Genomic DNA, 25,066 nt, shown 5'->3' on the forward strand with positions numbered 1-25,066 from the left:
AAGGGCTTTTGGAGTCACCCAAACTTGGGGAGGAATCTTGGGTCTGCCACTCTCGTTCTTCTTCTGACTTCAGTTTCCTCCCCTGCAAAATGGGGCTACCTACCTCCTAGGAATGTTTTAGAGGGCCCATGAGATACAGTATAATTTATTTGCTAATTTGCTATTATTTTTTGCTAATTCCCTGCCTCCTCACGGCATAGCACGCCGCGTTAGCAGTGTGAACTATATTCAAGCACTTACTCAGGGTCCCAGAAGAAATAATCTGCCCTCCTCCCCCATTTGACTCTCCCAAGATGTCGGCTCCAGGTTCCGCATTAAGACAGCTCTGCCACTCTCAAGATGGCACCCCGGAAGTGCGTTGTAGGGAACGAGCCTCGGAAACCTCGCGTTAGGCGAGGCCAACGGGTAGGTTCTCGCGAGAGGGTACGTCAATCCCAGCCAGGCGTCGTGTGAACTGCAGCTGGTTCCGAAGGCGGAGGTGGGACCGGAGGGGTGAGGGGTGGGTTGGAAGCCGACCAAGCACGCCCCGGGGTCTCCGGGAACCAGGGGTGTGTAGGGACCGGATTTAGGGACTCTGGAGGTGTAGCAGGTGGTGGTAGGGGGTTCTCTTGGGTTCACGATTGCCAGAACCAGGCTGCCGGAAGTGCGCTAAGTGGCTTTTTTTCTCTCCGGGAACCAGCGGGGAAACTGAGGCTTGGGGTGGGGTTCGGGATTGGGGAGTGCGCTGAGGCCGCCGTTTTTTCCTGCAAGAGCAGAATATGTCGGACAGCGAGGACAGCAACTTCTCTGAGGAGGAGGACAGCGAGCGCAGCAGTGACGGCGAAGAGGCCGAGGTCTGTGGCTGGGACGCTTGGGGAGGCATGGCGTCCGGGAACAGGACCAGGGTAGAAGGGCCCCTGTGGGAGCGCAGAGGGGATCAGAATGAGCTCTGGCCTATGGGAGCGTCCAGGTTGAGGTGTGGGGGGGGAGAAGTAGGCAAGCCCAAGTCAAGCAGAAGGACAGGTGCTGAAGGCCAGGGATGCTCCAGGAACAGTGAGATAACAGGTGATGTGGTTCAAGGACCTGATATAAAGTAAGCACTCATTATTAGCTTTAGTTTTTAGGTATGCCCGTCATTCCAGAAAAACATTTTTAGTGCCTACTACGTGTTAAGCACAAGTCTTTGCCCGTGGACTACACCAGTAAACAAAACAGATTTTTAAAAGCTTTATCCTTATGATTGTAAATAAATATAACTGATGAGAAAATCATTTAGTAAGCTAGAAGGTATTCTAAAGTAGAGGAGAGGAGGGGAATAGGGAACCCTGGTTGCACTTTGAATAGGGTAATCAGGGTGAGTCTGAGTGAGTCTGAATGGGTGACTTTTTGCTGTTTTTATTGATTTCAGAGAGAGGAAGCAAGAGGGAGAGAAAGATAGAAACATCAATTATAAGAGAGAGTCATTGATCAGGAATTGAACTGGAGACCTCTTGGTTCATGAGTCAACACTCAACCACTGAGCCACACTGGCCGGCTGCTGGCCAGGCTGAGTGGGTGACTTTTTTTTTTTAATTTATCTTTATTGTTGAAAGTATTACAGATGTCCCCCTTTTTCCCCTATTGATCCCCTCCACCTCGCATCCACCCCACTCCCAGCCCTTCCCCCATAACAATGTCTGTCCATGGGTTATGCTTATAGACATATAAGTTCTTTGATTAACCTCTCCCTACCCACTCCCCCACACCCACCTTCCCTCTGAGATCCCTCAGTCTGTTCCATGCTTCTGTGTCTCTGGATCTATTTTGTTCACTGTGTGGGTGACTTTTGACAAAAGATTTGGAGGTGAGGGAGTGAGTCATGTCATATGGAAGTGTATTCCAGTAAGGGGAATCAGCAAGTGCAAAGTTGGGAGCATGCCTGTGGTGGTCAAGAAGTAACAAGGTGGCCAGTTTGCCTGGATCAGAGTGAATGTAACAAGAAATAAGAGGAGCCAGATCATACAGGATCTTGAAGGCTGTGGTAGGGAATTTGGCCTTAACTGAGTGAGACAGAGCCATGAGAAAGTTTTGAACAAAGGAGGGATGTGAGCCAGTGTTTTGAAAGTATCACTCTGGTTTTGGAAGTCTGTTGAATGTCCTTTTCAGGAACTGAACAAATATTTCCTGGGACATAACTATTTCAGATATTCTCAGATATTCACTGTTATCATCTTTTACTTCTTTTCTTTTATTTCTGACTTACTCATTTGTTGAACAAATAAATATTTGAGCATCTACCCTGTTTCACATACATCTTAGGTGTTGGAGAGAGAGTGGAATAAGGCAAATCTTTGCTTTCATGGGGATTAGTAGGCAGCAGTTACAAACTAGTAAAGAGATGACATGACAATTATAATAAGAAATTTCATTTGATCTACAGAAATGTAAATTTATTTTGTAAGTTAGTTGCCAACACTTGTGTTGTAAAAGCAGTTTCCGCAGAAGTCAAGATTTCTTTCTGGGAAAATGGGAGGAGCCAGCAACCTGAGACTCAGGATTATTCTACACAGTATCTCTTTGCCCAAAAAGTGGCAGCCCTCTTTAGAACTGGGAATTTCCTCCAGTTTCCACAATATATCAGTTGCTGTTTATCATCATGCCTGTCTGGTGGCAAATTTAAGAAAAGGAAAGATACACCTTTGTTTTGGAAAACATCAGGTAGATGGAGAGTGTCATTGGTTTCCCCTGAGCTACTCCACTTATTTATATTGTCTGCTTCCCATCTGTAGGCATTTGACTGTCAGTCCCTGTGCCCTTTGGGGAGTCCTTGGCTTCTAGTAAAGAGTTGGAGAAATTGGGATATTGTGGTGGGGGTGGGGTAAGTGGGAAGGTTCCAGGAAGGGCCTTTGCTCCAAGCTGTAGTGCTGGGTCCTTGGTCTCTGACTCATGGCTTCAGGATACTTTGTGGTTAAAGCCCAATGGTAATGAGACCAGGATCCTCTGTTCCTTTTCCTGGCTGAGATAGTCTGGTTTGTACTGTGCAAGTCTCACTTCCCTAATACCACACTAGGCTGGCTCGTCTACTGTCACTAGGTGAGGCAGAAGGGTAGTGTGAAGCCTGCCCTTATTGCCAGAGATAGAACTGGATGGGCTTTTCAGACAGCCAGATGTTGGCATGGTCCTTGAAGGACTGGGTCCTGTGGATAGACACACAGGGATGGTAAATAATGGGCCACTTATTGGAGGGATCAGTTGGTTCACAATCCTCAGCTTCAGTAACTTGCTCACTCATTCATTCAACAAGTGTTCCTTGAGTTTCTATCATGTTGGATCACAGCCTTCCTCATGGAGCCCTCTGTTTGGGGTGGAGTTTCATAAACAGAGGGATAGTTGCGGAGGGGATGCCAAGGGTGGATGGTGTAAGAGCATGTTCAAGTCCTGAGGTAACACAAAGGTAGTAGTGGGGGCTGTCCTCAGGGAGTGGAGAGCCAGGTTTGGAAAAAAGGCTTTGCTGGGACTGAGCCAAGGGGATGATGACAAGGTTTGTAGAAGTCAAGCTGTGACCCTGTTGTAGTTCGAGTTTAAATGTGTGGCTTTGCCCTGGCATGGAGGAAGTCCAGAGGGTTGTGAGCCCAGAGGATGTGCCTAGCTTTGCTTAGGGTGTCGAGAGGGCAGGCATGACTTCCTGGATCATGGTGGGTATTTTGATTGAAGTAAGAATGAGAGGCAGAGGAGAATGGTTTTTATTTAGAGGACCCGCATGGATGATGGACAGCTCTAAGAGAGTGTGGTACAAGTGGTTCAGTGTGGCTGGGAATTAGCATTTGGGAGAGGGAGCCCAAAGAGGCAGGATGAGAGGGAGTGGCAGAGGGCAGAGTATGTGCTTCTAGTTCAAGGCTGCTAGGGAGCTTGCTTGTTCTTTCTTTTAAATTATTAATTTTTTTTTAATCCTCACCTGAGGGTATGTTTTGATTGATTTGAGAGAGAGGAAGGGGAAGAGAGAAACATCAGTGTGAGAGAGAAACATCAATTGGTTGCCTCCCCTACACGCCCCAACCGAGGACTGAACCTGCAACCTTTTTGGTATATGGGATGATGCTCCAACCATTGAGCCACTGGGCCAGGACAAGGAGCTTGTTCTTTACCTGAGGGTTGAGGGGAGCTGAGGCCCAAATGATCAGATTCATATTTTACATCATTTCCCAAGATTATAGGATGCATTCCAGGTTGGGGGTGGGGTGGGGGTGGTGAAGAAGAGGTGCTTTAGGTGGAATAAGGACAAGACCTTCAGCCACATGGAATCATTTAGCGAAAAAGTTCTTTTTAGTTTATTAAGTTTCTCTTTGGTGCTACTGTGTCTCCAACAACCTTTCTGAAGTTTCTTAGTCTCTGTTCAGGGAGAACAGGCCTTTGGCTTAGAGCCTGCAGCAGGTAAAAGTATCATGCTGAGACTTAAGGTTGTTTTGCTTGTATCGTTATGTTACTTTCTGTTTATGACAAGGTAACCTTTAAAAAGTTTTTACTTATGAACTATTTCAAAACAGAAATATTTTTCTTTTAAGTTAAGTAAAAATGTGAGTTGAATTTAAAGAAAATACCAGACAAATGGGTTGTACTGATGTGGACATGGCAGGAAGTCATAATATTAATGAGGAAAATGTTGCAGTTGGGGGAACACTGTTTTGTATGGATCACTGCCTTCTGTTACTAGTATGGAAAGAGATTAGAGGCCAAGAGACCAGAAAGCAGGCTGGGCAAGGATCCAGGTTTTAGAGGGCAATGCCCTGGCCTCGGATAGGGGCTAAGGGGAGGAGGAAGAAGGGATGCATTGGGGAGCAAAGAGCAGAATGGTCGTGAATGTGATGCCTGATGGGAACTAGAGAAGGCCAGCCCTAATCTAGGGGAAGACATGAAGGTCGGTTTGGGATGTGGTGTGAAGGGCTCAGAGGACATCCTCAGGAGGCATCCAGGAGGCTGCTGGCACATGGCGGTCTTTAGTTCTGAAAAAAAGGGGTCCTGGAGACAGATGGGGCAGAGAGAGGAACTGAGGTTGTGGAAGGTAAAGTGGCCAGGGAGAGAGTGCATGAAGTGAGAAGCAAAGTGGGCCCTTGGCTGAGCCCTGGTGATCCAAGTCAGTGTTTGAGGGGCGGGCAGAGTAAGAGGGACCTGCAGAGGATCAGTCAAAGAGGTTGGAGAAAAGCCAGGAGAGCATGATGTGACAGATGCCAAGGGAAGAGCCTGTGGATAGGGAGGGAACGGTGTGAGTTGTCTTGTAGGTAAAGGACCAACCAAAGAATGTCCAGAGAATTAGCAGCAGGAGGTGGTTAATGACCTTGAGCGCTATGGACTGGAGACAGATATGGGAGTTATTGTCACAGAGATGTCTTTCACAGCCAAGACAGTGGGTGAGGTGGCCCAGGGAATTGTAGAGTGCAAAGAGACAAGGACCTAACTGCATGGAGCTAACAAATTTAAAGGCCAGGTGGAGCCTAGCAAGGCGGTCTAGTGGAGGGAGGAGTCCAGATCAGCTCCCAGATATTGGTCCGGTAGGCGGTGCTGTCACTGAGATAGGATGGCCACCAGAGAGGCCTGGCTGGAGTGGAGGCACACACAGCAGAGTGGGTTGAAGTCAGGTTTGGGGATAGGGAGATTGGTGTCTGGATTTTGAGTTGCAGAACTCTGGTGTCCCATCCCTCCTGACCCCGCAGGTAGAGGAGGAGCGACGGAGTGCAGCAGGCAGTGAGAAGGAGGAAGAGCCCGAGGAAGAGGAGGAGGAGGAAGAGGAGGAGGAATATGATGAGGAAGAAGAGGAAGAAGATGATGACCGGCCCCCCAAGAAACCCCGCCATGGTGGCTTCATTCTGGATGAGGCTGGTATGTCACAGGGCTTGGCGAATGCTGAGCAGAGGATGAATTTCCACTTCAGTTCCATTTCTTGAATGTTCTTAAAAAAAAAATTGGTACATGTCAAGTCCTTTTATATAATTTTAATTAATTATTTTTAATATGTCTTTTGATTTCAGAGAGAGGAAGGGAGAGAGAGAGTTGAAACATCAGTGATGAGAGAGTCGTCATTGATCGGCTGGGGATCGAGCCCCAAACCCAGGCATGTGCCCTGACCGGGAATCGAACCGCGATCTCCTGGATCCGAGGTCGATGCTCAGTGGCTGAGCCTGGCCAGCCGGGCTTTAATTTCTTTTTTAAATTTATTGATTTTTTTTAGAGAGAGAGAAGCATCAATGTGTTGTTCTACTTATTTATGCATTCATTGATTGTTTCTTATGTGTACTCTGACCCGAGATTGAACCTGGGATGTTTCACCCTACAGTAAACTCACACAGGTACATAAAGACGTGAGGACAAAGACCCTTGCTGCAATCGTCTTTACAGTTGCAAATATTTGGTCACCTAAATGCTCATTGATGATAAGGGCCTGGTAAAATGAATTATGGGACAGAAATCAGATAGCATATGAGGCATGCGCTGTTATGCAAGAGCTTCAAACTAGTGTTACTGCTTAGAAAATGAGGAAGGTACAGAACAGTGTATTAAAAAATTTTGTGGGAGAAGATGGGATGAAAGATGGTGGTGGGGTTTATATCCATTTCTTATACATGCACAGATTATCTCTGGATAAGAAACATCACAGTTACCTCTGGAAAAGAAGACTGAGATGGTGGGGGTTAGAAAAAGGAGGGAGACTTGCTGTACACTTATGTTATCTGTGCACTTCGGGGATTTTTATCATGTGCTGGTATCACTGTTTTTTAAGTTTTTAGTGAAATATTTGATGCATACAAAAGTATTTGTAATGTAGTGAAGAGGTTAAGTGCGAGCTGCCTCTCAGGTACCAGCTGAGATTCTTTGGCCAAGTTAGATAACCTCTCTGGGCCTCCGAGCCCTTATAAAATTGGAACAATGGTGATACCTCTCTTGGGGCTGCCAGGAGGATTCAGTGAGCAATCTGTAGTCAGTACTCAGAACAGGGCAGGGCACATAGTATGATCTCAATAAGTGTTAGTCGTTACAAATGTAGGAATAATAATAAAACCAACCAGCCATTAACCCTGTCTTTTAAAAAAAAAAACGATATACCTGTCCTCCCTTGATAGTTGAGAGGGAACTTTTCTGCTTGCTTACCTAGATCTTATTTTTTTAGATAGATCTCTGGGTTGGGTTGGGGGGAGGGATGACTTACAGCCAGGGGGATCTGCATGGGGGACCTGACCCTGCTGCTTGTCCGAGCCTTGGTATCCCGGTCTGTAAGGTGGGGGTTTGTTGTGCCCACTTGCAGAGGAGGTTCCCTGGAAGCTGTTGTCTTGAGGAACCCTTTGCCCTTACCGCCCCCTGACCCCTCTGCCCTGTTTCAGATGTGGACGATGAGTATGAGGATGAAGACCAGTGGGAGGACGGTGCAGAGGACATCCTAGAGAAAGGTGTGTGGGCCAGAGCGTCTTTAGAGCCCATCCGCACCCCCATGCCCTGCACCACCCCAGCCCCCACCTTCCTCACCGCGCTTATTTCTGTCCGTGCCAGAGAGATCAGCTAGCTCTGCACCTGTTTCCTTTGAGGCCCATGAGTTGGGGGGGCGGGGGCTGTGGGGTGGTAGGTCTTGTGGGGAGAGGACTCTGGGATCCCAAGGCCCCAGTAAATCCCTTCTGGGGGTTGTAGGGTGGGTGGGCTTTGTCCCAAATACCCCCCACTTCCTGGGCCAGTGCCCCCCTTCCCTGTTACTTTCCGTTTTGTGCGCCTCATACATTTCGGCTTCTCCCCCAACCACCTGGTGCCTGGCCTTTACTTTTGATTTTCAACCTTCCTGTGTCCCTCCCTTCCCCTGCCCCCAACCCATTGGTTGATTTCGCTGCTATAATTTGGCTCATACTTTGTCTGCCCTCGCCCACCACCACCACCACCACCACCACCACCACCACCACCACCACCTCCTCTTCCTCCAAGTAGAAGAGATTGAAGGTAAGAGTCTGAAAAATGTGATTCCCCAGCCCTCCTCCCATATCCTAACATCTCCTCTTTCCTGCCCTTGGCACCCTCCCTCACCCTCAATCCCTGTTCGCTTCTGGGGTTTCTGACTCATGTTAGGGTCCCGAGTCAGGGTTCTGGGGCCAGGCCTCCAGCAGTGTTGGCCTGGGAAAGTGTGTGTATATGTGTGTGTATGAGTGTTGTGGGGGGTGGGGATGCAGGGATGAGGGTGGGGTGGGATGGATTTCAGGGTGTGCTTAGACAGTGGCTGTGAGATGGGGAACAGCTGGATATCCCCAACAGCTGGGCCCCATCCCTGAGTCTTTTCATGAGAAGCAGAAACTTGAGCAGGATAGTCGGGGGGTGAGAGTTGGGGGTTTTCTCAGTGAGGTGCCTCCTCCCCAGGGCCCACCTCTGGCCCTTGTTAGCCCCACCACTTTCTTCAGACCTCTGCTCCTCACCTCCTCTTACTCGTCTCATCTGCCCATTTTTCTGCAGCCTCCAATATCGATAATGTTGTCCTGGATGAAGACCGTTCTGGGGCTCGCCGCCTACAGAATCTCTGGAGGTAAGTACAGAGGGGAAAAGTGGTGAGACTGGCTCCCATGGGGAGGTTTGAGGGCAGGTCAGCCCACCTTTTCTCCTCAACCTTCCATTCATGTTTACTTTCCCCCCCTCTCACACCCCAGGGACCAGCGAGAAGAAGAACTAGGCGAGTATTACATGAAGAAATATGCCAAGTCATCTGTGGGCGAGACGTAAGGGCATGGGATGGGTGGTTGGGGAATCAGGAGCAGGTGGTCCCTTTGTGGAAAGGGTCAGGGGTGTGGCAAAGCTTCACCTGTCCTTCCCAACTGCCCTTCTCTCTCCAGGGTGTATGGAGGATCTGATGAGCTCTCTGATGACATCACCCAGCAGCAGCTGCTCCCAGGAGTCAAGTAAGGGGGTGGGACAGGAGGACCGAGGTGGGACTCTTGTACTGTACTGGGGTGATATGCCCATATGGGTCATTCCCTAAAATAAAGCAGGATGCAGGGTCACACAGAGTGGTGGATGAGAGAGGGAAGGAGGGAGGGGCGAGACACTTTCTCTTTCCTTCCTTCTGCTTGTGTGTGGAAGGATGGAGAAGGGAGAGGGTGTGGAGCAAGAGGAAGGGTGGATGTGATTGTATGTTTCATGATGAGACAATTTCACTAAAGGGCTTTCTTTCCCTTTCCTGTGTAGGGATCCAAATCTGTGGACTGTCAAGTGTAAGGTGTGTGCTCTGGCTTCATGACTTAGGAGAGGCAGGGGAATGAGGGAGGCAGCCTTGTCTGGGAGAACTGTCCATGTGTATGTCCTGAGTCTCCGCGGCCTGCCAGCCCCTTGGTCACCCTCTCTCTGCCTCCCATCCTCCCCTCCGCCTCATTGTCTCCCACCTTCATCTTTCCTGCTTTTCATCCCTCCCGCTCTGTGTCTCCCCATTTCTTATATTCCTCTCTCTCCTACTTTGTCTTGCCTGATGACAGACTTTCTTATTGCTATCTCTTGCCCCCTTTCCTGTATCCTGCCCTCCATCTCATCATGTCTCTTAAGTCTGCCTCTTTTCCAGATTGGGGAGGAGCGAGCCACAGCCATCTCCTTGATGCGCAAGTTCATTGCCTACCAGTTCACAGACACAGTAAGTGTAGGCAGGCAACTTTGGGGGGCGGTGGACAGGCCAAAGTCCAGAGGGAGGGAGAGTACAGGTTCAAGGATACCACTGCCTGTTAAGTGGGGTGCTTCAGCTAGAAAACACTCCCTGGATTGAAGAGTTCTTCTGTGTCCTGTCAGAGGTATTGTTTTCGTGTGCTCTGCATTTCTGGCTGGGTTCCCAAGTCAGCCATTTAGCTTCCTGAGCTGCTTCCACCTGAAAGTGAGTTTTGCCTATTCACCAACCCTGTTGGGTAGCTGTCACCCTCTTACTGTTTGGGAGGGAGTCTTACAATAGGACAGTTTGGCTAAGGGGGTCAGGGAACAGGCCTGTTGGGAGATGTCCTTCCTTCTCTTTCACACAGTCATCAAACATTTGCTGAGCCCCTCCTCTGGACTGGTCCCTGCACTGGGAGATGCTAAGGATACAGTGGTGACCATGCCAGAGCTGGTCCCTGCGCCTTCAGGGCTAATTTGGCACACCAAACACAAAATAATGCCACCTGCATGCAAGGCAGCAGATGCTGCATTAAGGGCACAGATCTTTCTTCAGACTGCCAGGGTTTGACTCCTGTCCCTGCCACTTTCTAGCTGTGTGGCCTTGATCAAACCACTTCCCCTCCCTGGACCCTTGCTTGCCCCTCAGCATCGTTAGGATTAAATAGATTAGGACATGTCCAGCTTCAGCCAGGACTTGTCCAGCAGCTTGTGTTCAGTAAAAGTAGTTGTCAGAGGTGTAATTCTCAGTTTTGGAACCAGGATAAACCTTATGAAGAGGGTCCGCAAAATTTGTGAAACATGGGGCTACTAGTAACTGTATATGGTGTAGTAACTTTCTCACTTAATATGATTTGCATTTGGCCGAGTGCATTGCTTTTACCTGCCAAAGCAGTGGGTGTGCATCAGTGAGGCCGAGTGGACAGTTGCAGGATTTGCAAATTATGATTTTAAGCGTGCACAAAACCTTACCTTGTGCCTTGGGCAAAATTCTAGTGACCCTGTTTGAGTTGTGACTCTGATTATTGTTGTTTTAAAAAAATATATTTTTATTGATTTCAGAGAGAGGAACATCAATGTTGAGAGACATTGATAGGCTGCCTCCTGCACGCCCCCTGCTGGGGATTGAGTCCCAAACCCTGGCATGTGCCCTGACCAGGAATCAAACCCACAACCTTTTGGTGCATCGGATGATGCTTCATCCAGCTGAGCCACCCAGCCAGGGCTATAATTTTTCTATCTTTTTGATGAATTGACCCTTTTATCATTATAAAATGTCCTTGTCTATCTGTGGTAACAATTCCTGTCTTAAATCTGCTTTGTTGGCTATTAGTTTAGCCAGTCCAGCTCTCTTTGGTTCTAGTTGCTTTTTACACATATGTTGGATCTAACTCTGCAGTGAACATCCTTATGCCCATGTCATTGGGCCAATATGTTTCTATAGGATAAATTCTTGGAAGAGAGACTGCTGAGGTGGTAGTTGTTACTGTTATTAGCAGTTGTGTCTCACTGTCTCTTTCCATGGGCTTGGTCCTATAGCCCTTGCAGATTAAGTCGGTAGTGGCACCAGAGCACGTGAAGGGCTACATCTACGTGGAGGCCTATAAGCAGACCCACGTGAAGCAGGCCATCGAGGGTGTGGGCAACCTGCGGCTTGGCTACTGGAACCAGCAGATGGTGCCCATCAAGGAGATGACAGACGTGCTCAAAGTGGTGAAGGAGGTGGCCAACCTGAAACCAAAATCCTGGGTCCGCCTCAAGCGAGGCATCTATAAGGATGACATCGCACAGGTGCCTCTGGGTGGGGTTGGGTGGCCAAGGGGGTCAGGACTCATGTTCACACTTCTGCTCCTCTGTTCTCTCCTCTCCTTTCCTTTTGTACTTTCCAGCCCCTTTCCTAGTGCAGAGAGCAATGCCCTACTCAGATAGGTGAAGCAGAGCCTGATTTTGTTGTGAGCACACAGGAAATGGATGAGCATTCTGTGCACGATGAAAGCATGTTGAGTAAAGATCTGAAGGGGGTGAGGGATGAGCCATGTGGAGTTATTGGGGAAGTGTATTGTGACAGAAGTGTATTGTGAGATAAGATCATCTACTGAAGCAGAGTGGCAGGACGTGAGCTCAGGGAGGCCCATCATTGGGCTTCAGCTTTTACTGGAGTAAGGTGGGAGGGCTCTAAGGGGGACAGTGTGACTTTGATTTTAACAGGATTACTCAAGTGACTGGTTCTCAAGCAGGGGGGACTTTGCTCCCAGGGGATATTAAGCAATGTATGGAGACATGTTTGGTTATTTCACCTGGAGAGTTGATTCTAGCTTCTAGTGGATAGATGCCAGGAATTTTGCTAACATCCTACAATGCATGGAACAGCCACCTACAATAAAGAATTACCTGGCTGAGAAACCCTTGAATAGACGGACCACAGGAGCAAGCAGGGAAACCAGCAAGGAGACAAGTGATGCCATGGTGGAGGTGGCCATGATGGTGGGACAGGACTAAGGTTGGAGTAGTAGAGGAGGGGGAAGAGGTTGGAGTTTTTGAAAGCATGGCTGACAGGATTTGCTGACAGATTGGATATGGAAGTAAGAGGAAGGGAGAAGTCAAGAATGACTCCCAGGTGTGCCTGAGTGGAAGGGAGGATGGAGCGGGAGGAAACTGGGTGATGAGCAAGTTTGGGGGAAATCAGGAAGTCAGTTGCTGTGCTAGGTTTGCGGGACCTTTTAGCCATCTAAGGGGAGGTGTCAAGCAGGTAATGAACAGTTTCAGAATCGAGGGGAGACAGGCCGGAGAGAGAATTTGGGAGGTGTCAACCATCTGATTTCTTTTCCATCACCCTCTATCCCTTATCCTTCCTGGCATCTCTTTTCCTGTGTCTAGGGTCAGGGAGGGAGGGCAGGGCCCTTCCTGACACTCACCTGTCCTTCTCAGGTGGACTATGTGGAGCCCAGCCAAAACACCATCTCTCTGAAGATGATCCCACGCATTGACTATGACCGCATCAAGGCCCGCATGAGCTTGGTACCCTGGGAATATGCTGCCTGTGGGGGAGAGGGATTGCTTTATCCCAGCTGATGGCCAACCCCCCTCCCTCACCCCACCCATGCCCCTTTCCTCCACAGAAAGACTGGTTTGCCAAAAGGAAGAAGTTTAAACGGCCTCCACAGAGGTTGTTTGATGCTGAGAAGATCAGGTGAGTCTCCTTGGGGACTGGCTAGGCTGGGTCCCCAGAGCTGTAGTGCATGATGTGCCTTCGCAATTTTCCTCACAGGGATGGACCCCTGACAGTTTTAGTTTGTGAGTGGTTAGCTGTCAGTATAGCCTCAGCCAAGTTACTTAACATCCCCATGCCTCAGTTTCCTCTGCTTACAAAGATGGATAATAACAACCCCTGCTTCCTTGGATTGTAGTGAGAATTGAATAATTAATATGCATGTGTGCGCAGAGTATCACTTTGCATGTAGTATGTATGATTGATGGTATCATATATTGAAATGGGATTTATGGACACATCAGGCTTTATAGAGTCTCTTTCCCTGATACCCTGATGCCCGGGCAACCAAGATGGGGGTATAGAGCCCCTTCCCCTTAGGGTGTCTCCCTTGCCTTCCCTAGCTGGATGGAACTCAGAGTAGCTCAGGGATTCCAGCATTCCAGACCTAGCAGATTTCCAACTGGAAGGGCAGGAGAGGAGGAAATGGAGAAACAAGAGCTGCCAGTGACACTTTCCCTCTGGTCTTGTTTTGGAGCCTGTTATGAATCAGCCAGACAGTTTTTTATCATCTGGATTGTAGAATGTGTCTTTTGATCTGGACCCAAGAACCTGGCTAATATTCTCATGATTGAATTGGACCCATTTATACCACTGGTCTCCATGCAACTGGACCTTCCCTTACTGTGCAGCAGAGAGCAAACCAGAGTGACCGCTCCCTGCCCCCCAGCCAGCTGAGGCGACAGTGCCCTGACATGCGTAGCAGAGCATGCTCATCCCTCTCCCAAATTCACCATATGAATGAAAAGACATATGAGTGAGCGGCAGGAGGAGCCCCACCACTCTTCATGCATTTCCCTTTTGCGGAGTGGAGGAGGCTTTCGCTCCCCATTCTAGAAGCATGGGGCAGGAATGAAGTGTCTCCCCACCCCACATGCAGGGCCAATAGAGTTAAGGAACAGGCTTTGCTTTTGCTCCTTCTGTGTGTGAATCCTCACTTGGGCTTGTAGCCGGGCTGTGTGGTATGCCCTCTCCAAGCCTCATTTCCTCATTTTTCTGGAAAACAAAGAGCATATTACTGATGTCACTGGCTTTGGGGAGGAGTCAGTGAGGTGATATGTGTCCAGGCCAGGCACGGGCTGAGTGCTCCATAAATGTTAACTCCAGTATTTTGTCCAACTAATGTTTACTGAGTGCCTGTGATGTGCAGACACTTAGGGGGAAAGAGAATGAAAAGAGAGATCAGTCCCTGCCCCTGCAGAGCTGCCATTCTGGTTAGGGAGATGAATCAAACAGTAGTTCATCAGAAGTGACATGTGCTGTGGTGAAAATAAAGCAGGGAAGGGGCAGTGGAGTGCAGGGGGGTGGGGGCTGTGTGCCTGGATGTGGAGGCAGGCCTTTGGGTGCTGGGATGGGATGGGATGGGACGGGACGGGACGGGACGGGACGGGACGGGACGGGATGGGGTGGGGTGGGATGGGATGGGACAGTCATCCTGAGGTCTTCTTCCCTCCTTGCCAGTGGAGAAGGCAGGTACAGCAGATTCTCTTAACCTCCCCTTCCAATCTCTCCCTCACAAAATCCTAGGTCCCTGGGGGGTGATGTTGCCTCTGATGGTGACTTCCTCATCTTCGAGGGAAACCGTTACAGCCGGAAGGGCTTTCTGTTCAAGAGCTTCGCCATGTCTGCTGTGGTGAGGGTCCCAGAGGCGTTCGTGCTAGTGGCAGTGGGCAGTGGGGAGGCCACGCTTTCCCTCGTGCAGCCCAGGCTCTAGAGCAGTGGGTTGTCTGGGTCTGTCCTGGGTAATCCTCAAGTCAGGAGTGTCCCCAGGGGAATAATTCTCACTGTCTCTTTAGCCCCTTAACTGGGCTGTGATAATGACTTTGTCCACTTCCTCTTCCCCTCGTCTCTTGGGGCTCAGATCACAGAGGGTGTGAAGCCCACACTCTCTGAGCTGGAGAAGTTTGAGGACCAACCGGAGGGCATTGACTTGGAGGTGGTGACTGAGAGCACAGGTATTTGCTCCTAACTGTAACTTGGGCCAAGGAGGAGCAGGTGGCCCATGGCCGGCAGCCCCCAAGTCAGCCCCATGTCTACCCCTGCAGGGAAGGAACGGGAGCACAACTTCCAACCTGGGGACAACGTGGAGGTATGTGAGGGTGAGCTCATCAACCTGCAGGGCAAGATTCTCAGCGTGGACGGCAACAAGATCACCATCATGCCCAAGCACGAGGACCTCAAGGTGGGTGCCCTACTACCCACGTGTATATACTGCGATGAGGGCGTGACATTGTATCCATGAGGAATCTGAGGTGGCTACCAGGTTTAGTTTGCTTGGGGGTGGGGGGTGTATGTGTCTGTCTGCCTGTGGTCAGATGGCTTGTCTAGGCTGGCGTGGTGTGTCTAGGGTGAAGCTGTCTCCAGGTGGGTCTGAGATGGTGTCCAGTCTGGTGGTTGAGTGTTGTGAGCCTGGAGTGGGTCTTGGCCAGTGTCTTTTCTAAGAACTTGGGTGGATTCTGAAGGTGGGTGGGGCAGGTGATTTGTGGTGGCTTTCCCCTCACCTGCTCATTGTCCCCACACCCAATCCCCAGGACATGCTGGAGTTCCCAGCCCAGGAACTTAGGAAATACTTCAAGATGGGGGATCATGTGAAGGTGATTGCCGGCCGATTTGAGGGTGACACAGGCCTCATTGTGCGAGTGGAGGAGAACTTTGTCATACTCTTCTCCGACCTCACCATGCATGAGGTAGGTCAGAGGGCGGGAGCTGGGTGGATATGCCCAGGGGAGAAGACTCAGGCAAGGCAGGCCAGCCACTTGGGCCCTACTAAACTCCTCCCCCTCTCCTGGCAGCTGAAAGTGCTCCCCCGGGACCTGCAGCTCTGCTCAGAGACAGCATCAGGTGTGGATGTTGGGGGCCAGCACGAATGGGGGGAGCTGGTGCAGCTGGACCCTCAGACTGTGGGCGTCATCGTGCGACTGGAGCGGGAGACCTTCCAGGTATGTGTGCTGCACTCAGTGGCGGAGCTTACTTTTAGAGGGCTTCCTCCCTTCCTCTCTCTCTCTCCCTCCCTCCTTCCCTCCCTCCCTCCCTTGAGCTCTTCTTCATCCTGGGAGGTGGCAGAGCATAGCAGGTAAGAGCCCAGATTGCTTTGAGTTGCCTACCTGCCTCTGTCACTCACGGCTGGCTATGGGACATTAGGCAAGTGGCAAGTCAGTTACCCTGTCTGTGCTTCAAGTTCCCACTGTGTAAAATAGAGGTAATGGCAGCATCTCCTTAATTAGTTATGAATGAATCTCTGAGGTTAAATGTGCACCCTGGCATTCAGTGCTTGCTAAAGGACAGGGTACTGCAGGTGCCCTCTTCCCCTTCCCCATGGATGTGGGAGCCACACAGCAAAGTGCTTAGAACCCTGGACTCTGGATTCACATCTCAGCTTTGTTACTCTGGTGCTGTGTTACCCTGGGCTGCTGACACCCCCTGTGTTAGATGGGAATCATGACAGCATCCATCTCAGAGGGAAGTATTGAAGCTTCAGTGAAATCTCATATGAAGAATTTAGCATGGGGCCTTCCTGGTACAGAGTAACGGGTAAACATTAGCTATTATGTTAATATCTACTTCTCTGCCTATCTCTCCAGTCCCTGGTGTTCAATCAAGGGGATGGAGTCTGGAAACATTTTTGGTTGACCCAGTGCCTAGGGGGTGGTGCGCTCTGACATTGTCTGCCCCAGAGCCAGGGAACCTAGATGTCCTGTAGTCTCGCATAAGGAAGGGTCATCCCACTTAATGGAAGCGCTGCTCCATGTCACCCTTTCCACTTTCACCCTCTCAGTATCCCCCCCTTCTTCCTCCATAGGTGCTGAACATGTACGGGAAGGTAGTGACTGTCAGGCACCAGGCTGTGACCCGGAAGAAGGACAACCGCTTTGCCGTGGCCCTGGACTCAGAACAGAACAACATCCATGTGAAAGACATCGTCAAGGTCATTGATGGCCCCCACTCAGTAAGTATGAGCTGCTGCCCATCAGCTGCATCTTAGAGATTAGGGGTGGGATGTGGCTGCAACAGTGACCATCCTTTTTCCTCCAGGGCCGGGAGGGTGAGATTCGCCATCTCTTCCGTAGCTTCGCCTTCCTGCATTGCAAAAAACTGGTGGAGAACGGGGGCATGTTTGTCTGCAAGACACGTCACCTGGTGCTGGCCGGGGGCTCGAAGGTGAGGTGGGCATGGTGGCACCTTGTGTAATGGGTACCTCGCTCAGCTCTCTGGCCTTCCCTGGCCCCAGGAGTGACAAAGAATGGGTTTGTGAAGGATTAGGGGGCAGATAATAGTGTCAGATCCTCAGCAAAGTGTGAAAAAAACGTTTATTGGGTTTCTGAGCTGTTTACCAAATCATTCATTCATTCATTCATTCATTCATTTGGTTTTCTTGAGCACCTGTTAGGTGCCAGACACTGGAGATACAGTAGCAAACGAGGCAAACCTGTCCTCCTAGAGCTGCTGTTTTGGAGGCGAACAGTTAGATAAGCACATATGTGGTACAGCATGCAGTGTGGGGTGATGACAAGCACTGTGGAGAAAAATAAAATGAGAAGGAGATAGAGGAGGGGGGCAGCTGCTTTATTTATTTTTACAATTGATCTTTATTATATTTTAGAGATACACCTTTTAAAAATTTTTTTATTGCTTGATTTGAGAGAGAAACATCGATTTGTTGTTCCACTTATTTATGAATTCATTGGTTGATTCTTGTACGTGCCCTGACCAGGGATCGAACTCGCAACCTTAGCGTATGGGGATGACGCTCTAACCGACTGAGCTACCTGGCCAGGGCTCAAGATATACCTCACTTTTAATTCTCCTTAGTAAATGTGATACCTTTTGTGTTTTGCCTGCTGTCTAACAGGGAAGGTTTTTGAAGTCTAGTCATTGTATTTATTACTGTGTTTTAAAGAAGAATTGGTTCAGAAAGGTTTATATTTTTCATTAATTTGGTCAGTGATACTGTTCACTCAGCATAATGGAAGGCTCTTACGGTTTTGTTGAATAAGAGGCAAATGGATATAATGTGACAGTGCAGGCAGTATTTCTTTTTTAAAAAATATATCTTTATTGATTTCAGAGAGGAAGGGAGAGGGAGAGAGAGCTAGAAACATCAGTGATGAGAGAGAGTCATTGATGGGCTGCCTCCTGCACGCCCCCGACTAGTCATCGAGCCCACAACCCAGGCTTGTGCCCTGACTGGGAATCGAACCGTGATCTCCTGGATCCTAGGTTGATGCTCAGCCTCTGAGCCACACCCGGCTGGGCAGTATTTCTAAAATACAGTAAGTTTTGAGATGATCAAACATAGTTATATTCAAATATAATGTTTAATTTTGTGCCACAGTCTATATAGTTGCTATTTGTGATTGTCTTCTGATACAGTACATTCCTCTTACTACGATATTCTTTACTCTGGGTGTGTAGCTGGGGTTACAGCATGAGTTTTGATGGTGCTACTAATAATTCCTGCTTCATTTCGTTTAATGTGATTACTCTAATTTGCTCTCTCCTTAAGTGAATTTTATCCTGGGTCAATATAATATGCATTTAGAGTAGAGTACTGTTTTGTTTAGGAATGTTGTAAAGTGATCCAAAATAGTTTGGGGGCAACATAATACCTATTTTAAATTTCATAAAATCTGGTTATCAAAACCAGTTACCTATAAGTAGTTCACCTTTGTTGCAATCATCCTTGTCAGTGGAACAGAGCAGCCTTCCTTAGCAGAGAGTTATCATATGTGCTGTTTAGGCTAACTTGCCTGTTTTCTGCTAGTGCTGTGTACATGCTGCCCCTGTGGGAGGCAGTAAGGAAGGGAAGATGGGTTAAAAAGAAGAGGGCTCTCTCTGTTAAAGATGTGTTTACTTTAAAAGTAATACAGCCAGGCTGGCGTGGCTCAGTGGTTCAGCATTTACCTATGATCCAGGAGATCAAGGTTTGATTCCCAGTCAGGGCACATGCCCGGGTTGCAGGCTTGATCCCTAGTGGGAGGCATGCAGGAGGCAGCCGATCAGTGACTCTTTCATCATCGATGTTTCTCTCCATCACTCTCCCTTCCTCTCTCTGACATCAATAAAGGTATATATATATTTTTAATAAAAACATAAAATACAAAATTGCATCGATTAATCTGACATTTTAACTTGGAATTTGAAGTTTAAATTTATTCTGCTGCTCTAAGCCATTAACAGATGAAAACTGGTTCTAATTTTTTAAAAACTAAGTTTTATATGGGTGGGTATATAAATTTGATATCAGACTTGTTGCAGGTTTTTAAAAAAACTCATTTTTTTCTTGTTAATTTTATGTAATGAATTCATAAGTTTGTATTTTACTGTTGAAAGGCCAAATACTACTGGTAACATGAACATTAATACACTGTTAGTATGAAATGTTTCACTTTTGTCCTACATTACTTTCCTTGTTTGTGAGAAACCGAAAAGCAGCTTGTTGGCATTGAAGAGAGAAATGCCTAATAGGCATTTACAGTGAAAGTTTTCCTAGCTCTCCCGTTGGCTTTTTTTTTTTTTTTTAACTACTATGGTCTGAAAAATAAGGATAGGAGATAGAGAGTGATGGGGGCTGCTGCTTTAGACAGAGGAGGTTAAGGAAAGGCCTTGAGGAGGTGATATTTGAGCAGAGTCTGAATGTATGGAGAGCCACATGCATATCTCAGGGACACAGCAAGTGCAAAGGCCCTGAGGTGGGACTTGTAGGAAGGTTGTATAGAACCAGGTATCAGAAAGGAAATCAGGCCTGGGATTTGGGTAGCTGGGACCAGGAGGTGGTTTCTTTAGGACCCTGCAAATGTGATGATGTAATTGTGGCATGCAGTTTTTGTGTTACTAGGGGTTTAAATTTCTATCACATTTCAGTCCCACTCCTTGACCAGGGCCTCTTGACTAATAGGCCCATAATGGCATAGGGGTGGTGGTAGTTTCCCCAAAGGGAAATTGAGGCATTGTCACCAGGAGGAGGGGGAGGGATGGCTGCTGGAAGGTTCAAGCAGGAGGTTCAAATGCAGGAAGGCAGTTTGGCATGGGGCCTGGGAGTCAGTCTCCTGGACTCTGCCTGCCAGTTTACTTCTTGTCCCTTCTCTAGCCCCGAGATGTGACCAACTTCACTGTGGGTGGCTTTGCCCCTATGAGCCCCCGGATCAGCAGCCCCATGCACCCCAGTGCTGGAGGTGAGCGGGAGTTGGGGTGGGGCTGTGTCTGGGGGTGGGGAGGGAGGTTGTTCAGCCTACAGTCACTGAGTGCCTGCTCTGGGCTGACTTGGCCAGATGGGGCTCACAGCCCACTGGAGTCCAGACCCCATCCCATAGTGACAGCCCCGGGTGGTCAGGGCTGTGATGGGAATGTCCAGAGGGGGTTTGTGGGTACCCTGGCTGTGGGCACAAAATGTGAGGGGAGGGCACGGCTCTGGGGACTAGTGATGTTCTCTTCCCTCCTCAGGTCAGCGTGGCGGTTTTGGTAGCCCGGGTGGCAGCAGCGGTGGCATGAGCAGGGGCCGGGGACGAAGAGACAATGAGCTCATTGGCCAGACTGTGCGCATCTCCCAGGGTCCCTACAAAGGTGATCGTTGACGTCATGTGGAGGCCTGGGGAGGGGCATGGTGAAGGAGAGCCCTACCCAGCCTGACTTCCTACTTCCCACTAGGCTACATTGGTGTGGTGAAGGATGCCACGGAGTCCACGGCCCGAGTGGAGCTGCACTCTACTTGCCAGACCATCTCTGTAGACCGTCAGCGGCTCACCACGGTGTACGAGCTGGGCCAGGGCAGGGCTGGGAGGGGGTTATCAGGTGGCAAGAAGGCCCTACTCACCCCACTAGTTCTCTCTGTCCACAGGGGCTCACGGCGCCCAGGTGGTATGACTTCAACCTATGGGCGGACGCCTATGTATGGCTCCCAGACACCCATGTATGGCTCTGGTTCCCGCACACCCATGTATGGTTCTCAGACACCTCTCCAGGATGGTGAGTGCTCCCCAGGGGACAGGGAGGAGGGGTGTTGTGGGAGGAACTGGAGACAGGACAGAACGGAAGGACACAGTATCTCTCCTGTTATGTTACAGGCAGCCGCACCCCGCATTATGGCTCACAGACGCCCCTGCATGATGGCAGCCGCACTCCTGCTCAGAGTGGAGCCTGGGACCCCAACAACCCTAATACGCCATCACGGTGAGAACCAGGAGCTGGAGGGCACAAGGTTCCCGGAGCTTTCGGGAGTGTGTGCCGTGTGTGAGTGGTTATGCTGCGTGTTTGGGGAGTAGAGGGGTCAGTACAGTCCACCCCGAATTCTCTGCTCCCAGCCCTAGGCTGAGCTGTGAAGGAGTAGGCATGGCTAGGGGCAAAATAACCTCTTCCGACCCAACCACAGTAGCACACTGGTTAAAACCTGGGTCTGGAGACAGTGTGTGTGACTCTGGGCAGCCTAACTCTGACTCCAGTCTCCTCAGCTGTAAAATGGAGGCCTTTGGATGAGGCTGTTGGAAGATGAAGTTGTGATGAAGTTGCCTAGTTTGGTTACAGTGCTGTTCTGGAAGCATCTGCGACATTATTGTGATCACCATTCTCAACAAACTTGTTTCCCCAACAGGGCTGAGGAAGAATATGAGTACGCTTTCGATGACGAGCCCACTCCATCGCCACAGGCCTACGGGGGTACCCCCAACCCCCAAACACCTGGCTACCCAGACCCCTCATCTCCACAGGTTAACCCACAGTACAACCCACAGACGCCAGGGACGCCAGCCATGTGAGTCCACTGGGGTAGCCCTAATTAACCTCTGCCCAAACTTGCCCCACTGCCACCACCTCCTCTTCCCCACCCCCAACAAATGCCCCCTTCTCTCCTCATCTCTGCAGGTACAACACAGACCAGTTTTCCCCCTATGCTGCCCCCTCTCCACAAGGCTCCTACCAGCCCAGCCCCAGTCCCCAGAGCTACCACCAGGTGGCACCAAGCCCAGCTGGCTACCAGAACACCCACTCTCCAGCCAGCTACCATCCCACACCCTCGCCCATGGCCTATCAGGTGCTGGTCCACTGGCATGCCCTTGAGGGTGGTGGGCTAGGGTGGGCCTCAGGCCTTTAAGGATATCAGGTCAGATGACCTATTCCTAACAGCACTGCCCTTCTTTCCCCTATAGGCCAGCCCCAGCCCGAGCCCTGTTGGCTACAGTCCGATGACACCTGGAGCTCCCTCCCCTGGTGGCTACAACCCGCACACACCGGGCTCAGGCATTGAGCAGAACTCTAGCGATTGGGTAACCACTGACATCCAGGTGAAGGTGCGGGACACCTACCTGGATACGCAAGTGGTGGGGCAGACAGGTGTCATCCGCAGTGTCACGGTAAGTGGGACCCAGGCTTGTGAGTAGGCAGGGATGCTCTCCTTTGGGATCCCCAGTCTCTGTTGTTATTGTTTTTTCTTTCGTTTTAATTGTCTAACTACATCTACCAGTACCCATTTATAGCTGGGGTGGTGGTGGTAAGATTTGACATGCACACCCTGTAAGGCTGGGACTTCTGCCTGCTGTGATCATGACCGCGGGCCCACCTGTCTGGACAAGATTGGTACCTGTGCACATGATTACTTTTTGACATACCCCTCTGAGATCAGTTCAGTAGCATGGACTGAGTGCTCCGCTGTGCCAAGGGCACTGGGCACCCACAGCCCCTGGGCTCTCCTTGCTCCAGCACTGCTGGCCTCTCCATTTTCTAGTCACTGAGTTCCCTCTAGCCTCAGGGCCTTTGCTCATCACTTTTCCTCCGTTTAGAACTCTCTTCCTTCCATTCTTTGTCTAGTTAACATCTGTTTATCTTCAGGAAAGCACCTAGGCTGTTTCAGGTCTGTTTCTTATAGTCTGCGTAATTCTTTCTCATGTTATCCACCTCTGCCTAAAAGCTTAAAGTTTGCCCTGGTGATTCTTTGATTACTAATCCTGTGTTTTATTCTTAAGTAGTCCCAGTTCCTAGATGAGGAACTGATACCTTGTTGGTCCTCCAGTAAATATTGAATTAATTAAACAAACATCAGAGACCAGGAGAGCTCCAGGCCCTGCCCTCACAGATCTCACATTCCAGTGGGACATATCCTCAGACATGGCTCTGACAATGGCAGCCCAAGTGGCCAGAGATGGGGAGCCCAAAAGGCAAGGGGAGTTATGCAAACCCAGAGAAGGCACCTTACCAACTTTGGAGGGGGTCAGGGAAGGCTTTCTGGAGATGGAGACATCTGTACTGAGACCTGAAGAATGAATAGGAGTCAGCCCAGAGAAGTGGCTGGGGAAGGGGTTAAATGTATTCCAGATGGAGGGGACTCACAAAAGCCTAGCGCTGAGGGAAAGCCTGGCACATTTTGGGAAGTTGAAATGTGTTCATTATGTCTATAACATAAAGAACCAAGGTGGAAGGTGATGAAGCCAGAGAAGTGGCTGGGGCCAGGTCATGTGTCAGTCTGGGGAACGTGGACTATGTCCTGAGAACACTGGGAGGTCATAGAAGAATCTAAGCAGGGATCAGATAATGTGGTTCAGAATTAATTCACTGTGTTCTTTTGGGGATGGGTTATGGGTGGTGACCCTGGAAACCTGGGAGAGGTCAGGCTGCATGACAGGGCCTGAGGAAGAGGGAAGAGGGAGGGATAGGGGAGAGACCCACAGGAGGCTGAATGACAGGCCTCAGAGCTGGAGGTGGTCAGTGAAGGAGCTGACCAAGACAAGATTCAGAGTTCTGGCTGGGGCCTGGAGCACTGTAGGGCCATCCCTGAGACAGGGTCCAGGAGGAGGAGCAAGTGTGAGGAAACCTGAAGCCATTTTGGGACACAAAGTTAAGTGCCAGAGAAGCAGTGTCCCTTTTAGCCTAAGTTAGCTTCCTTCTGGTGCTTCCTTTGCTTGTCTGGTCACCCTGCTCCTACATACCACAGACTCCAGGCCTTGGAACCTGGCCCAGTCTTGGCCTTCCCTGCCTTGTGTCACCTTGGAAAAGTGACTTCTTAGAATGAGCACTGAGCCTGTGTCCCCTGAATGTGAGCATCAGTCCTGTGTTGGGAGCAGGCCAGGCTAACCAGGCTGTCCCCACCCTCAGGGAGGCATGTGTTCTGTGTACCTGAAGGACAGTGAGAAGGTTGTCAGCATTTCCAGTGAGCACCTGGAGCCCATCACCCCCACCAAGAACAACAAGGTAAGGAGGGGCAAGTGGCTGTGGGGGCACTGGGCTGCTGACATACACCCTGACATGCCTCCCTTTCCAGGTGAAGGTGATCCTGGGTGAGGATCGGGAAGCCACAGGTGTCCTGCTGAGCATCGATGGTGAGGACGGCATTGTCCGCATGGACCTTGATGAACAGCTCAAGATCCTCAACCTCCGCTTCCTGGGGAAGCTCCTGGAGGCCTGAGGCAGGCTGGGTGGGGGTGGACTTTGGTAGACATCTGGCAGGTAGAGGATGTCCCTCCTTCCTTCCCTGGTCCTTGGTTCTGACATAGGATCCAGGTGTGGAGCAGACCCTAGTGTGGTTGTTCAGGATTTCCTTTGTTTTCCTATCTTTCTCCCTGATGTTCATGGGAACCAGAGTAGAGTCTGGGGGAGGGTCCCACCTTCTTGTATCCGCCCTTCCTCAGCTTGCTTTTATGTTAGGGTCTTTCAATAAAAAGCTGTCAAAAGTCTTGTGTGTGTATGTGTGGTCTGATTTGTAAGTGGAGTCGTTTGTCAACCCCACTTACTTCCATATTGTGTGGTCTTAGGCAAATAACAGTCCTACCTAAGCCTCAGTTTCCCCATGTGGAAAATGATACTGCCTACCCCAGAAGGCCCTTGAAAGGAATGTCTGAGAAGACATCAGAAAGAGGTTATTAGAACAGAGCCTGCATGTAATTGATGAAGTTACATCTTACTCATGTTTGAGTTGTGTGAAAATTAGTCAGTACTCCCAGGAAACCTAAGCTCCTCCTGTGGTGTAGTATACAGCATTACAGCATTTGATGGTCCTTTCACAGTGACACCAGAATTGCTGTAGCTTGTCTGATGTCTTGGGGGTGGGGATGGGAGCTGTGTAGAGAACTTAGTACTTTTACCTTCCTTCACCTTCCTCATTTGCTATTCATGTTTTTAGAATGTAACAAAATGTATTATAAAATATTTCAGATGTTCAAAAAGATATACCAAGAACTCCTGTGTCCCCACCATCCAGTTTAGGAAACTGTGTGT

At 49.6% G+C, this 25,066-nt stretch overlaps 1 protein-coding gene across 1 annotated transcript; it reads left to right on the top strand.

Annotated features, from left to right (window-relative positions):
- Window positions 1-344: 344 nt before the first annotated feature.
- On the top strand, window positions 345-24,525 carry SUPT5H (SPT5 homolog, DSIF elongation factor subunit). Its single transcript, XM_016209199.2, has 30 exons — window positions 345-405; window positions 756-833; window positions 5,667-5,832; window positions 7,329-7,394; window positions 7,918-7,929; window positions 8,434-8,503; window positions 8,625-8,693; window positions 8,808-8,873; window positions 9,160-9,190; window positions 9,527-9,595; window positions 11,143-11,394; window positions 12,532-12,621; window positions 12,723-12,793; window positions 14,399-14,504; window positions 14,733-14,826; window positions 14,917-15,053; window positions 15,403-15,558; window positions 15,664-15,810; window positions 16,671-16,817; window positions 16,904-17,029; window positions 19,959-20,043; window positions 20,312-20,431; window positions 20,516-20,618; window positions 20,706-20,833; window positions 20,932-21,037; window positions 21,456-21,614; window positions 21,725-21,893; window positions 22,009-22,212; window positions 23,948-24,043; window positions 24,114-24,525. Exons 2-30 carry the CDS (start codon window positions 759-761, stop codon window positions 24,255-24,257), a joined length of 3,264 nt encoding a protein of 1,087 aa, XP_016064685.1. The 5' UTR covers window positions 345-405; window positions 756-758; the 3' UTR covers window positions 24,258-24,525.
- Window positions 24,526-25,066: the final 541 nt, after the last annotated feature.

The sequence above is a fragment of the Miniopterus natalensis genome, chromosome 18 (genome assembly GCF_054644295.1).
Source record: "Miniopterus natalensis isolate mMinNat1 chromosome 18, mMinNat1.hap1, whole genome shotgun sequence".
NCBI lineage: Eukaryota > Metazoa > Chordata > Mammalia > Chiroptera > Miniopteridae > Miniopterus > Miniopterus natalensis.

What these genes read in the sequence shown, in the direction of transcription:
- SUPT5H (XM_016209199.2), top strand. Translation starts at nt 759, where the DNA reads ATGTCGGACAGCGAGGACAGCAACTTCTCTGAGGAGGAGGACAGCGAG. An exon ending in TGTGGACTGTCAAGTGTAAG is followed by an intron (nt 9,191 to 9,526) that starts GTGTGTGCTCTG and finishes CCTCTTTTCCAG; the next exon opens with ATTGGGGAGGAGCGAGCCAC. An exon ending in TCATTGATGGCCCCCACTCA is followed by an intron (nt 16,818 to 16,903) that starts GTAAGTATGAGC and finishes TTTTTCCTCCAG; the next exon opens with GGCCGGGAGGGTGAGATTCG.